The sequence below is a fragment of the Anguilla rostrata genome, chromosome 13, assembly GCF_018555375.3.
Source record: "Anguilla rostrata isolate EN2019 chromosome 13, ASM1855537v3, whole genome shotgun sequence".
Taxonomy (NCBI): domain Eukaryota; kingdom Metazoa; phylum Chordata; class Actinopteri; order Anguilliformes; family Anguillidae; genus Anguilla; species Anguilla rostrata.
The window spans coordinates 4,211,748-4,227,236 of record NC_057945.1 but is presented as its reverse complement, the minus strand read 5'-3'; the positions used below and the strand labels follow the sequence as shown (position 1 = coordinate 4,227,236).

Genomic DNA, 15,489 nt, shown 5'->3' with positions numbered 1-15,489 from the left:
CTCCTTTAAAGAGCGTTTCCTGTTTGGCTGTCAAATAAGCTTATGATGACAACACTTCCCCAGCAGCCAAACTTCGGTCGAAATAACAGAAAATCTTCCAGGCATGTCACAAACAAACATTTAATCATGAGAAATATCACAAAGGATATGTGTCAACAGCATTTCAAGAACGTTCTGTGTGTACATATTGAAATGGCAGATGTTTTGAGCATTGTTAACTTTCTCAGTAAAATTATTATGATTGACTATCCACAATTCAAATTCATTGAATGCAGTGATCAAAGCTCTCTGTTCTGAGACCTGCTTTATTCCTTGTGATTAAGAAATGACATTCAGGGGTTTGGAGCACAGGCTCTCACTCTGTGGTAATGGTTAGCCGGGTGTCAGCACCTGTGTGACTCACCTGCGCCCCCCACAGGCCGAGTGGCGTGAGGAGGTGAAGCAGCACTTTGAGAAGATCAAATCAGAGGGGACCTGTCTGCACCGACTGGACGAGGAGCTGATCGTCCGCCGCAGAGAGGAGCTGAGGTTATTATTATTATTATTATTATTATTATTATTATTATTATTATTAATATTATTATTATTATTATTACTGTTTATTATTATTATTATTATTATTATTATTATTATTATTATTATTATTATTATTATTATTATTATTATTAATACTGTTTATTATTATTTTTATTGTTATTATTAATACTGTTTATTACTATTATTATTATTATTACTGTTTATTATTATTATTACTATTATTGTTATTATATTACAGTGTTGTTGTTATTGTTGTTGTGATTTCTACTTGTTAATGGGAGCACAGGAGGTCTCAGCGGGGGGGGGGGGGCAGTGTGGGGGCGAGTGGGGCACAGCGATAGAAAGGAATATCAGACGCCAAGTGAAGATAGAGGCAGATGAGCGAGGTGTGGGGAGAGAGTCAGCCAATGAAGAGATGGATAGAAAGATCAGAAAAAATGAAAAAGCCAAGTGTGTGAGGTGAGAATAACGAAGTCTGCCAGACAGCCAGCTCAGCATCTCATCAAGAGTTCTGCTCGACATCTAGCTGAACAGTCTCGCAGAAATCACCAGAAACTCGTGAACAGTAGTTGAACAGTCTGTGTCTGAGCAGAATCAGCTCAGAACAGTCTCTGCTCTGAACAGTATCAGCTCAGAACAGTCTCTGCTCTGAACAGTATCAGCTCAGAACAGTCTCTGCTCTGAACAGTATCAGCTCAGAACAGTCTCTGCTCTGAACAGTATCAGCTCAGAACAGTCTCTGCTCTGAATAGTCTCTGCTCTGAATAGTCTCTGCTCTGAATAGTCTCTGCTCTGAATAGTCTCTGCTCTGAACAGTCTCTACTCAGAACAGTCTCTGCTCAGGACAGTCTCTGCTCAGGACAGTCTCTGCTCAGAGCAGTGGAAGGTTTCTGCACGTGCTGTGTAAGTATGTGAAAATGAAGCAAAACAGGATGATGTGATGGCATTATGAAGGAAGGTGGAGGACTGACACCCTGAAGTGGCTCATTTTCACACCGATGCACAGCCCAGAGCGATTTCCCACTTATACCTCAGCTACGGAAATAACTCTGCCCTCTCACTCAAAAGCACAAAACTGGTGTAATGATGTACTTTTTGTTTTTCCCTTTTCTGTGCCATGGTTTTAGCTCTGTAAAGAACGTTCAGTCCAAGCAGAATTTTGCGTATTGATATGCAACGGTGATGAGGCCACTTTCACTGGAACTACTTCATAGCCCCGAGTTACACTGTTTGTCTGCACACATTATAGGAAAATAATCAACACCCTCTCAACCAATCAGGATCTGGTATTTAATCAAGCCATGGCTATTTAAATGGCCATAAGATGACTCTGACTGTGTCAGAGCTCAGAGCAGTGATGTCAAAATCCAGTTCTGGAGGGTCTGCTGTTTTTTGGTGTGTTTAATTTGATTGACTAAAGAGAGCCTGCACACCTTGTTCTCAAGGCCTTAATTGGCCACTGATTGAAAGGAAACCACAAATTCCTGCAGATGTTGCGGCCCTCCAGGACTGGAGGTAAACCTGCAGACACTGTGGCCCTTCAGGACTGGAGTTAAACCTGCAGATACAGCGTCCCCTCCAGGACTGGAGTTAAACTTGCAGACACTGCAGCCTCAGGACTGAGTTAACCCGCGACACTGCGCCCTCCAGGACTGGAGTTAAACCTGCAGATACAGCGCCCCCTCCAGGACTGGAGGTAAACCTGCAGACGCTGCGGCCCTCCAAGACTGGAGGTAAACCTGCAGACACTGCGGCCCTCTAGGACTGGAGTTAGACCTGCAGATACAGCGCCCCCTCCAGGACTGGAGTTAAACCTGCAGACACAGCGCCCCCTGCAGGACTGGAGTTAAACCTGCGGACACAGCGCCCCCTGCAGGACTGGAGTTTGTGGAGAATCGCAGTGCAGGGCGGTGGAGGAGCTGACTGCTCTGTGCTGTTCATGCAGGCACGCCCTGGACATCCGCGAGCACTACGAGCGCAAGCTGGAGAGAGCCAACAACCTGTACATGGAGCTGAACGCGGTCATGCTGCAGCTGGAGCTGAAGGAGAAGGAGCTGCTCAGGTAGGCGTGCGGGAGAGACACCTGCCACAGGCCGAGGCACAGCCAGCCGTCCTCCGGCTCTCCATCCAATCTGTCCCTTTTACCAGGAGTGGTCTCACAGTCTGGGGTGTGGCTCATCATCACGGGTGTGGCTCATCATCAGGGGTGGGGCTCATAGTCTGGGGTGTGGCTCAGAGTCAGGGGTGTGGCTCATAGTCAGGGGTGTGGCTCATAGTCAGGGGTGTGGCTCATATTCAGGGGTGTGGCTTATAGTCAGGGGTGTGGCTCATATCTAGGGGTGTGGTTTCGGGGTGAGGTTTTAACCTAACAGCTTGTGTTCCCGTCTGTCCACATCGCAGGAGGGAGCAGTCGCTGGACAAGAAGTATCCGGGTCTCTTTAAGCACCACAGCTCCAGGCAAGGGAGCTCCTCCAACTCCATGGAGAAACTCATCAAGAAGCGAAACGTGCCGCAGAAACTGCCCTCCAAGAGGTGAGAGAGAGAGAGAGAGAGAGAGAGAGAGAGAGAAAGGGAGAGAGAGAGAGAGAGAGAGAGAGAGAGAGAGAGAGAGAGAGAGAGAGTGAGAGAGTGAGAAAGGGAGAGGGAGAGAGAGAGAAATTGAGAGAGATGGGCAGAGAGGGAGAATGAGAGAGTGAGAAATGGAGAGGGAAAGAGAGAGAGAGAGATTGAGAGAGAGAAAGACCAAGATGGCCAGAGAGGGAGAATGAGAGAGTGAGAGAGGGAGAGAGAGAGAGAGTGGAGGGAAAGAGAGAGATGGGGTGGAGAGAGAGAAAGGGGGGAGAGGGTGACACCCATCAAAGCCTCTGTACCTCACACAGGGGCTCTGACACCCTCAGCCCTTCCTGCAGCAGTGTCTTTATAGGATCAGTTGTCCCCTGTCCATATTCTGTCCTTCCCTCCGTGAGCTAAAATGGCAAATCTGATCTGGGACCAGCTGGGCTCTGACCCTGTACCTGACCCCCCTCCCCCCTCTCATCCACACCCTCTCCCTCCCCAGGCCTGACCTGCTGAAGTCGGAGGTGATCCTGCCCAAACTGGAGTCCTCCATGACCCAGGTGACCATCCCCTCCTGCCAGAACAAGGGGTCCACCTCGCCGGGACGGTCCCGCCGGGGAAAGCCGCGTTACCGCAAGGCCAGCAAGGGGAGCAGCGGGGACCTGGCGGGCCTGAAGGCCAGCCTGTCCCCGCCCTGCCCCGCCCCCGCGGCCCCCCCGACCCCCGCTGCCGCCAAGCAGCAGCCGCAGCACCTGGACCCCAGCGCGGCCCTGCGCGGCCTGCAGCACGACCTGCTGCTGAAGAAGCTGTCCTCCTCCAGCCCCGACCTCATCTCCACCACGCTGGAGGCCGAGGGCCGTCGCCACGGCAACCTGGAGCGCGCCGCCGGCGCCAGCCTCAGCGCCTCGGCCGGGCTGGGCGGGGCCGGGGCGGGCGGGGGCGGGGCCGGGGGCGGGGCCGAGCTGGAGGCGGCCGCGGCCGAGGACCTGACGGAGACCCCGCCCCGCAGTGACACGCCCAGCGAGGACGCCGCCTCCATCCCCTTCTCCAGCAGCCCGGACTCGCCCTGCGGGAGGGGGGGCGCCGCCGCGGGGAGGGGCCCGCTGGGGCCCCCCCGCCTGCCCCAGGACGGGGACGACAAAGAAGACGGGCCCAGCGTCAGCTGCCGCTCGCCCGGGGGGCTGCCAGGGGCCGGCGGAGGGCGGCACCTCACCCCCGCCGCCATCCTGTACAGGGCGGCCGTCACGCGCAAACAGGTGAGACTGCCAGCCGCTCACCTGGGTCCCAGCGTGACCTCTGACCTCACCTGCAAGGGTTCCTCATCCAAACACAACGACCAGCGCTCAGAACTATAGGGTCCAAACACAACGACCAGCGTTTCAGAACTATAGGGTCCAAACACAACAGCCAGCGCTCAGAACTATAGGGTCCAAACACAACAGCCAGCGCTCAGAACTATAGGGTCCAAACACAACAGCCAGCGCTCAGAACTATAGGGTCCAGACACACCTGCCAGCGCTCAGAACTATAGTGTCCAAACACAATGACCAGCGCTCAGAACTATAGGGTCCAAACACAACGACCAGCGCTCAGAACTATAGGGTCCAAACACAACAGCCAGAGCTCAGAACTATAGGGTCCAAACACAACGACCAGCGCTCAGAACTATAGGGTCCAAACACAATGACCAGCACTCGGAACTATAGGGTCTAGTCTGCAGTTATTTAGCTTCTTTTTACAGTAAGAGCTTCACGGTACAAAGGCACTGGGACTGGAGATCATTCAGAACTTTCTCCTGCTTGGGATAAAGGGTTGGGGTCTAATCTGCATTCCCCTGAGCACGGCCACACAGAGCATCTGGAGCTACGAGATGAAAATAAGATTCATGTCCTTAAGAGATCACGGCAATATACACTGTACACTTTACTATATACACTCTAATTCAGGATCCGTTTATCACGGTAGTTTAAAAACTGTAGGCTACGTACAGACACGGCTTGTAGACAAGCTCTGCTGAAAGTGTGATAAAAGATGTGGCCCCAAATGGGACACATTGGTCCTTGTTCACATAACGTGTACGGTCACATTTGATTGTAACCGGTGTGTACGAACGTTTCCAAGAACATTTCGGGCATTCGTCATTTCTCTATATCTGTATTTGTTCATGTTTCCTTACGCTAGTCACATGAACAGGATTGTGCATAAAATTTACCAACAGCCAGCAGTCATCATCTCATACACCTGGGATAAGCACAAAAACAAACATTTTAAGAACAAAAGTAAAAATAATTCAAGAAAAGTTTTGTAAATTAAGCATTCCATTATAAAAGTGCTAAATCTGTAAGTATATAGCTAATATACTGGACAGAGCACCTACTCTAAGAGTATGAATTAGGCTCTTTGTGAGAAGGTTTGAATCTTAAGCAATTTGCTCAGTGGTAAGTACATTTCTGAAGTACAGTAGACATATACAGGGCTGTAGCAGTTGTCAAAGATCTGATACCCCTCGATGGATGTTAGCATTAGGCTGATGTTAGCATTAGGGCTGATCAATTTCATTTCCTGTCTTTTGAGGCTTTCGGCCAATGCAAACAGTTCACTTAAAACATAGTTTTTGTGATTAAAATAGTATTCCTATTTCAAGTTTTTGAATTTTCCGGTGTAACATCAGTTTGTGTTGTTTTTAACATGTTTGAAGAAGTAATTTGGGGAATTTCTGCTGCTGTACAGCAGAAAGACATGACTGCCTTCATTACTCACTGTTAGCAAAATTGTCAAATCAGCACTGTGAGGAAGATTAAAAACCTTGAACTTTAAAGGAAGTTTTGATCACATGATGCTGGGTCATCATCTTGAGTCCGGTGCAGTCTGGGGTATAACGCTCACCGCGCTCTCACCGCGCTCTCACCTCTTATTTCCTGAACAGAAACGGGGCGTGTCCTCCGAAGAAGAGGAAGGGGAAGTCGACAGCGAGGTGGAGTTGCCACGGAGACGGTAAGGAAGCGCTGCCTCTGCAGGATTCGCACAACAGTCGCGTTCTTCCTCCCGACTCCCTCTGAGGGTTTTGAGGGTTATCCACCATGGGCACGAAGCGGCTTCTCTCATTTCCGAACCCCTTGTCCCTCAGAAAGTAGCATGGTGGGGGGTCACACCTGCACCCTCATGGGGGAGGGGGCTGGGGAATTATGGGTATAGATTTAGCCACATGGGGGGAGAGGAATTATGGGTAGAAATTTGGCCTCATTTGGGGGAAAGAGAATTAGGGGTAGAGTATTTTGGGTCTTTAAATCAAAACTGTAAACTGAAAACCACTCAACTCACCAGCCAACTGTGACCTGTGTTTGAGAGTCATTCACGAACGGCACTATACCAAAACAATCATATCTGACGCTCCTTGTTTTCCCGCTCTGTCCCGTTGCCATGGCAGCCGGCCCGTCAGCATGACGAAGTGCCAGTCGCTGTCCACCTTCAGCTCGGAGAACCTGTCGGTCTCGGACGGGGAGGAGGGCAACACCAGCGACCACTCCCACAGCGGCACGCCGGACGTGGTCAGCACCAACACCGACGAGCGGCTGGACGACAAGAGCGACGACCTGCTCTCCCAGGGCTCCGAGATCCCCGCCGACGCCGCCGAGGCCGCGCAGGCCTCCGACGGGCTGTCCGAGAAGGAGGCCGCGCTCCGGCAGGTCAAAACGCAGCTCACCTACGAGGTACGAACCGCCATCTCACGCAGCTCACCACCGAGCATAACACCTACGAGCTACGAACCGCCATCTCACGCTGCTCACCACCGAGCATAACACCTAGGAGGTACGAACCGCCATCTCACGCAGCTCACCACCGAGCATAACACCTACGAACCGCCATCTCGCGCAGCTCACCACAGTCACAGGAATGATCCTGCTCCAGTTTGTGGATGGGCCCCATGGTCTGGTATCTGTTAAGGCTCTGCTCCAGTGTGTGGATGGGCCCCATGGTCTGGTATCTGTTAAGGCTCTGTTCCAGTGTGTGGATGGGCCCCATGGTCTGGTATCTGTTAAGGCTCTGTTCCAGTGTGTGGATGGGCCCCATGGTCTGGTATCTGTTCAGGCTCTGTTCCAGTGTGTGGATGGGCCCCATGGTCTGGTATCTGTTAAGGCTCTGTTCCAGTGTGTAGATGGGTCCTATGGTCTGGTATCTGTTAAGGCTCTGTTCCAGTGTGTGGATGGGCCCCATGGTCTGGTATCTGTTAAGGCTCTGTTCCAGTGTGTGGATGGGCCCCATAGTCCGGTATTTGTTAAGGCTCTGTTCTAGTGTGTGGATGGGCCCCATGATCTGGTATCTGTTCAGGCTCTGTTCCAGTGTGTGGATGGGCCCCATGGTCTGGTATCTGTTAAGGCTCTGTTCCAGTGTGGATGGATCCCATGGTCTGGTGTCTGTTAAGGCTCTGTTCCAGTGTGTGGATGGGTCTTATGGTCTGGTATCTGTTAAGGCTCTGTTCCAGTGTGTGGCCAGTCTGGTATTAGCCTTCCGTATGGTCTTGGTATCTGTTAAGGCTCTGTTCCAGTGTGTGATGGGCCCCATGGTCTGGTATCTGTTAAGGCTCTGTTCCAGTGTGTGGATGAGCCCCATGGTCTGGTATCTGTTAAGACTTGTTCCAGTGTGTGGATGGGCCCCATGGTCTGGTGTCTTTAAGGCTTGTTCCAGTGTGTGGATGGGCCCATGGTCTGGTAGTCTGTTAAGGGTCTGTTCCAGTGGTGGATGGGCCCCATGGTCTGGTATCTGTTAAGGCTCTGTTCCAGTGTGTGGATGGGCCATGGTCTGGTATCTGTTAAGGCTCTGTTCAGTGTGTGGATGGGCCCCATGGTCTGGTATCTGTTAAGGCTCTGTTCAGTGTGTGGATGGGCCCCATGGTCTGTATCTGTTAAGGCTCTGTTCCAGTGTGTAGATGGGTCCTATGGTCTGGTATCTGTTAAGGCTCTGTTCCATGTGGCTGTATGATTGGGTCCAGTGTGTCTTTGGGCATCTGTTAAGGCTCTGTTCCAGTGTGTGTGGATGGGCCACATGGTCTGGTATCTGTTCAGGCTCTGTTCCAGTGTGTGGATGGGCCACATGGTCTGGTATCTGTTCAGGCTCTGTTCCAGTGTGTGGATGGGCCCCATGGTCTGGTATCTGTTAAGGCACTGTTCCAGTGTGTGTGGATGGGCCCCATAGTCTGGTGTCTGTTAAGGCTCTGCTCCAGTGTGTGGATGGGCCCCATGGTCTGGTATCTGTTAGGCTCTGTTCAGTGTGGATGGCCCCATGGCTGGTATCTTTAGGCTCTGTTTCGTGTGGGATGGGCCACATGGTCTGGTTCTGTTAGGCTCTGTTCCAGTGTGTGGATGGGCCCCATGGTCTGGTATCTGTTAAGGCACTGTTCCAGTGTGTGTGGATGGGCCCCATAGTCTGGTGTCTGTTAAGGCTCTGCTCCAGTGTGTGGATGGGCCCCATAGTCTGGTGTCTGTTAAGGCTCTGCTCCAGTGTGTGGTTCCAGTGTGTTCCTCATTTGAGCTCTCGAGCCGATAGTGAAGGTACCAGCAGTGACAAGAATATTACTGGGCACTGGAGAGAAAAAGATGGTAAAAGCAATTAATAAGTGGAAAAATGGAAAAACCTGCACAATGGTGTAAAATGAAAAAAAAATCCAATGAGGCTACAGCAGAAATGTAATTCATTATGAAGTCTATAATGCTCAAGATAGCAATCAAATTGTGAACATCTCGCTCTTAGACCTTCATCAGCATCTGAATGTGCGAAGGAGATTCGAGCTCGGGACAGGGTTTAAAAACAGTTAATAAAACAGCACGTGACAAACACAGTACCTGCGTAATGATAAGAGCAGCCTGTTCAGCCCGTCTAGGCTGGCCATTTACCTGCTTTCATCCAGCCCGATCTTCAGCACCCCAAAGGTGCTTCTACTGCATGACCCGGGGGAGCTGCTCCATGCATCCCCATGACTGAGCTGGACAGTCCAGGGCTCAGAGAGTGAAAGTCCTGCCATGTATTTCTTTCAGTCGTGATCTCAGCCAGCTGATTTGAGTCATCAGTTCTACCTCCTGGATGAAGAATTGTGCTGATTAGCAAATCCAGGTGATTGGAACAAAATACCGGGGACCACTTTTACTTTCTAGACCTGGATTTCCACCTCTGGCATTGATAGCTCTCTCTACGTAAAAAAAACCAAAACAATTTCCTGATGTCTGTGTGGAATTTACCTTTAACTAAATGCCACATATCTTTTCCTGTTCTGTTAGTCGGAACACAACCTGGAAACATCAGAGAGCTTTGATCGATTGGCTGGTTGACTGACTGATTGATCTGAATTGATACCAGTGTCTTGCAGGCAAAAGTGCCAACCCACAAGGGCTTAAAAAACATAAATCCAACATCTGAGAGTATTTACTTATGTTTCTGCATAGTAGATCCAAAAACCCAGGAAATAAAGAAATTGTGGATTGTCCCCTTAGATTTATAGTATTGTTTTGAGATATCACGCTAGAGAATTTTCAATTTCCTTATCGCAGCATTGTTTTGTGTAAGCATTGAATCTGTGACATGTTCATAACAAAATCATTTCAGGGGTTTGAGCTGTTGTACAGCACTAAAAAATGTACAAAAATGTCAGAACCCTGTCCCAAAGTCAGAACCCTGTCCCAAAGTCAGAACTTTGTCCCAAAGACCGAACCCTGTTCCAAAGGCAGAACCCTGTCCCAAAGTCAGAACTCTGTCCCAAAGTCAGAACCCTGTTCCAAAGGCTGAACCAGTGTCTTGCAGGCAAAAGTGCCAACCCACAAGGGCTTAAAAAACATAAATCCAACATCTGAGAGTATTTACTTATGTTTCTGCATAGTAGATCCAAAAACCCAGGAAATAAAGAAATTGTGGATTGTCCCCTTAGATTTATAGTATTGTTTTGAGATATCACGCTAGAGAATTTTCAATTTCCTTATCGCAGCATTGTTTTGTGTAAGCATTGAATCTGTGACATGTTCATAACAAAATCATTTCAGGGGTTTGAGCTGTTGTACAGCACTAAAAAATGTACAAAAATGTCAGAACCCTGTCCCAAAGTCAGAACCCTGTCCCAAAGTCAGAACTTTGTCCCAAAGACCGAACCCTGTTCCAAAGGCAGAACCCTGTCCCAAAGTCAGAACTCTGTCCCAAAGTCAGAACCCTGTTCCAAAGGCTGAACCCTGTTCCAAAGTCTGAACCCTGTCCCAAAACCGAACCTTGTCCCAATGTCAGAACCCTGTCCCAAAGTCAGAACCCTGTCCCAAAGTCAGAACCCTGTTCCAAAGGCAGAACCCTGTCCCAAAGACCAGAACTTTGTCCCAAAGTCAGAACTCTGTCCCAAAGTCAGAACTCTATCCCAATGTCAGAACCCTGTCCCAAAGATCGAACCCTGTCCCAAAGTCAGAGCACAAAGCCCTGTGTAGCACAGAGCCCTTTAGTTGTAATTCAGCCTGGTGTTCCGGGGCCGAAGGCGTGTTCTCTGAGTTAAGAGCTCCTCAGCTTCCTGTGCGGTCAGCGTGACTCAGTGCTGCCTCTCTCCGCAGAACCAGGCCCTGTACGATGACTCGGACTGCGACAGCGCGGAGCTCGACCATTCAGGCAGCGCGGACGCCAGCCGGCCCCCCAGCACGGGGGCCTGGTAAGGAGCCAGCTCCCCAAGGCCCGACGGACAGTCATCTGTACAGACGGACGAGAACCCCCCCCCACCCCTGTACAAACACCCCGCCCCCCACCCTGTAAGACTACAGAAGACTAAACGTCACTGGTCCTTTTATCAGATTCCTCTTCCCCTTATGCATCTATCATTCTTTTAACATTTTTAGACTTTTTTTTTTTTTTTTTTGGTTGTCATTGTCATTTTGCAACAAAGATGGTCTATTTTTCAAAGACCGTCAGATTGCACGGCGAACCGGATCACGTCGGAAAACCAGGATTTTCCTTGCGTGGAAAAAAAGGTCATCAGGTGATAAACGGACCATAAACCAGGTGACACCGTTCATCTTCAGAGCCAAGAGACACAACTATAATGGGAAGAACAAAAAAAACAGACAGCACTTAATCTCCATCTGCTTTACCTCCTTTTCTTCCACCCACCAGCAGTCACGGGAAACGCTGTCGGGTGGCGCATCCGTTACTGCACACGCCACGCGCACTGAAGCTTATTTTTGTACGGACCACTAGAGGGCGCCGTTTGGGCAAGAGAAACAGCAAGCTTATTACGCTACGCTCCACGTGGGACGCAAAGACGGGTTGTAACTGGTGGAAAGAATTCAATCATGTTTACATTTTTTTTTTTAATTATTATTTTTTATTATTTTTAAATTATTTTAATGGTTTACAATATATTTTTTTATATCAGAGATTATGTTGTCATTTTAAATGTTCCGTATTTTAAATTATCATCTATGTAAATATATTATGTCTTTACACTGTACAAAGTGCAAATTTTAAAAAGGTATAATAATGTTGACACTGTACTATACATTGGTGCTGACGTTCTCAATGGGAAGGAAGAAACAGTACGGCCAGTACACAAGGTGCTGCTCACGACAGGGAAATCATGGGAGGGGGGGAGGAAACAATGGCTTTCAACAAAGCAATATTTCAACCCCCTACCCATCACCCATCACGTTGCAAGCTACAATCCAGTACCATCAGGGCAGCCATGTTAGTGGCCAGATGGGCATATTAATTAGGTATTGTAGTGTTAACATTTGCTACTGATGGCGTAGGTCAGACAAGTATCCGTTTAAAATAAATCCAGTACTGCATAGCATTTCAACACCACGTGCAACAGACTGTACAGAAAATAAAAAGCATGTTTGTAATATAGTATGTGTAACTCAGATTGTATTTTGAAGTCGATTCCAAGCCACTTGGGGTCCCACACCAATCACCTGAGAACAATGTTAAACGAAGTTCCCCTTCAACACACGAATGAACAAATCTTTGACCTTCCAATAAAAGGAGTGCTGGTATTGGTCTAGTGTCTCACTTGTTTCCACTGAATTGGGCGATTATACAGAGTCCGTTGTGTCTATGGCAATGCTGAGAGAGTTCTACATGCACAGACTACCTTCCACAAAGACCTTGTCAGGTTCAATTTTATAAGCTAGAAATGGCAGCTTCTGTGTTTGTTAGAAGTTTATAGACTTGTTGGTGTTCATTTTCAGAAAAGCTTAGATTTGTACATAATAAAAAGACACTTACATTTTGTCCCATTAAAAAAAGAATTACTTAAATGAAATGTCTCATGTCTTCAGTTTGATGAAACTGATGCAATCTCCTATCCACAAAGATCCCATCGCCAGTACCGCAACGCAATACTGCCCCCTGGTGGCCGGAAGGAAGAGGCACTTGTAAGTTCCCAGTACTGGGAATCAAAAGAGCCTCCTTTGAAAGGGTTTTATACTGCATTGCATATTGTATCTGTGTACTGTAGCAAATGTATTTAAAAGGCTAAATAAGAACACAAATTAAAATGACACTGATAAAACATTGGAAGTGTAAACAGTTTCATTTTTTGGTGCCAAAAGAAACACTTGGTGGGACTAGCCCAGTGGTCTCCAACCCTGGTCCTGGAGAGCTACAGGGTCTGCTGGTTTTTGTTTTCACCTTAAAATCAGCACTCAATCGAGACCCAAGACACCAGGTAAGTTGAGTTGACTGTGTAATCAACTGCTCTAATTGATTCATGTAGTGCAGAGTCACTATGAAAACCAGCAGACCCTGTAGCTCTCCAGGACCAGGGTTGGAGACCACTGGTCTAGCAGAACTCCAGTCGTGCTGAACCACATTTCAACCTGGTGTGCACCAGCCAGCTGGGCCTCTCTGGAGAAGAATCTCAACTGCTCGCCTCTCACTACCTCTGAGAACATCGCTCAGACCGTCCCTTCGACACCGCTGGTGGTAATGGAACAGCACTGCTATCAGGGCAGTTCAAGAGAATGTTCTGACATAGCAGACTCAGCTGAAACTATTTATCTTCAAGGGCATACACCTGTCAGTTGCACTGCTAAAATGCCTGCTAACATTCCTGACCGATGGCAAAATCTACGTGATGTTTGCCTGGGCGAATACTCGGGGATATAGCAGTGGCCTCATTCAGTGCTGGAGATGCTGTGCTTTAGTGGTCGTGTACTGTGGTCATTACAGATACCGCATCACTTAACCGGAGCTTCTGAAATGGTTTGGGTTGACTCTTACCCTTAGAAGGCAAGGACGACCTCAATCATCGCTTCATCATTCGTTTTGTCATGTCTGCAGAGCATGAGCAGCCACCTTGTGACTCCATGGATCCTTCTGATTTACCTGCACTCCATCTCATTGCAGATGCTTTGGTACAGCTCTGTGAATGTGTCTTCTGCGCAATAAAAGTAACCTAACATAATATTAATAATATTAACAACAATAATAATAATGTTAACACTGTGTAGAAAGCTTTTTGTGTCCTGGAGGACCAGTGTCTGCGGGTTTAACTCCAGGCCTGGAGGGCCGCAGTGTCTGCAGGTTTAACTCAAGTCCTGGAGGGCCACAGCGTCTGCAGGTTTAACTCCAGTCCTGGAGGGCCGCAGTGTCTGCAGGTTTAACTCCAGTCCTGGAGGGCCGCAGTGTCTGCGGGTTTAACTCCAGTCCTGGAGGGGGCGCTGCATCTACGTGACCCTCAAAGTGTTTGTGGGGGTTTTTTTTTGCCATTTTTCTCTTATTTTCTCCCCAATTTATTTGTTGTACCAATTCCCCGTGTGAATCACGGTCCTGGTTGATGCGCTATCCTCTGTTGGTCTGGGGAGGGTGTAGACCACCACATGCCTCCTCCGACACATGTGGAGTCGCCCGCCGCTTCTTTTCACCTGACAGCGAGGAGCTTCACTGGGACAGCGCAACGCGTTCCCACCTGCGAACACTGCCAACTGTGGTAGGAACGTCTGAACAAGCCGGAAATACCGCTGCCGGGGATTGAACCCGGGTCTCTGCGGTGGTATACCTCTACACTACCCAGACGGCCCATGTCTCTGGGTTTGACTCCATTCCTAGAGGGTTGCAGTGTCTGCGGGTTTTATCTCCAACCCTGGAGGGCCGAGGTTTCTGTAGTTTCCTTTAAATCAGCAGCCAGTTAAGGCCTTGACAACAAAGTTTGTGGATTTAGTGTCAATGACTAAAATGAATCATCGGTGCTAAAACTCACCACGCACAGACAGACACTACGGCCCTCCATGGCTGGACTGTTCCAGTTCAGCTTATGGTCTATTTGTAGTTTCAGGTTAAAATTTTGTTTCTCTTGTATGGGCTTGTTATGGATCTAGTGTTTGTACGTGTCTCGAATGGGTGCTTTGGTTCTTGGTTTGCAGTTAACTAGCACTAGTGTTTTAGTGAAGTCTTTACACGCTGGTTTGGGAAGGTCGTTAACCAAGACTGTCACTAGTGCTTATATAAATAAACCCTCTTCTTACTTATACTTGAACCTGGATTCTCCACTTCTGTTTATGCATCATATAGGTGCTGCATTTTTTCCCCTCTGAAGTCGCTCTCGAAACATTCTGTAGTTAAGCAACAGAATCTTAAAATACCCCAAATCTCCACAAATTGCATTTTGACCCAATGGGACATTCCAGTAATAGACCCACTCGAATCTCAGCTCTACAATCCACAACTTCTCTGCTGGGAAGACAGATTGCTCATTTTAGAAAAATTAGTGTTTCATCAGGTAATGTTACATTAATTGTATTCAATTAAATAAGTGTTTGCTATAAATATACAAACTGAACGGTCCTATAATAGTTTCAGTTCATTTCCTTGGACTGGATACATTTCAACAAATTAACTGATCCATCCACTATTTATTAAACCACAGGGTGTCTGTGTGTGGGGGTCTGGAGCGTATCCCAGAAGACTTTTGGTGAAAGGCGGGAACACACCCTGGACAAGTCACCAATCCATCACAGGGCACACACGCACACACACACCATTTACACCCCCAAGAACATGACACCTGTTAGGCAAACCTGCATGTCTTTGGACTGTGGGAGGAAACCCACGTGGACACGAGAACACGCAAACTCCACACACACAAAGGCCCAGGCCGGGATTCGAACCCACAACCCTTTTGCTGTGAACTGACAGTGCAACGTGTGCTGCCCCGGCTAGATCGGCAGTTTATACAATTTTAATTTACCTGGAACTGGATGAGTAACTACCGTGTGTAAACAGTCCTTGTTGTTCTGTTGAGTTGAGGACTGAATTGAAACCTCAGATTCTCAGGTCGAGCAGCACATCCTTCTGCTCACCAGGAAAAGATTCAGCAGGATCCTGAAGGGACTTAAACAGCCTGGACATAACTAGCACTGATGAATGGCAGCTGACAGACGC

At 48.5% G+C, this 15,489-nt stretch overlaps 1 protein-coding gene across 4 annotated transcripts in view; it reads left to right on the top strand.

Moving 5' to 3' along the window:
• The window catches only part of map3k12 (mitogen-activated protein kinase kinase kinase 12), a 57,137-nt gene extending 44,516 nt beyond the window's left edge, over window positions 1-12,621 (top strand). For 2 of the 4 annotated variants that reach the window (XM_064304376.1, XM_064304375.1), the window contains exons 8-15: window positions 419-528; window positions 2,483-2,599; window positions 2,938-3,069; window positions 3,596-4,349; window positions 6,020-6,087; window positions 6,521-6,803; window positions 6,839-6,853; window positions 10,668-12,621. In XM_064304376.1, the coding sequence (XP_064160446.1) occupies window positions 419-528; window positions 2,483-2,599; window positions 2,938-3,069; window positions 3,596-4,349; window positions 6,020-6,087; window positions 6,521-6,803; window positions 6,839-6,853; window positions 10,668-10,766 (1,578 nt within the window). In that variant the 3' untranslated portion in view covers window positions 10,767-12,621. Of the gene's footprint in view, window positions 1-418; window positions 529-2,482; window positions 2,600-2,937; window positions 3,070-3,595; window positions 4,350-6,019; window positions 6,088-6,520; window positions 6,804-6,838; window positions 6,854-6,888; window positions 6,904-10,667 lie in introns of all 4 variants that reach the window. The other 2 variants (XM_064304378.1, XM_064304377.1) reach the window with 2 other exon arrangements.
• The last annotated feature ends 2,868 nt before the right edge of the window (window positions 12,622-15,489 follow it).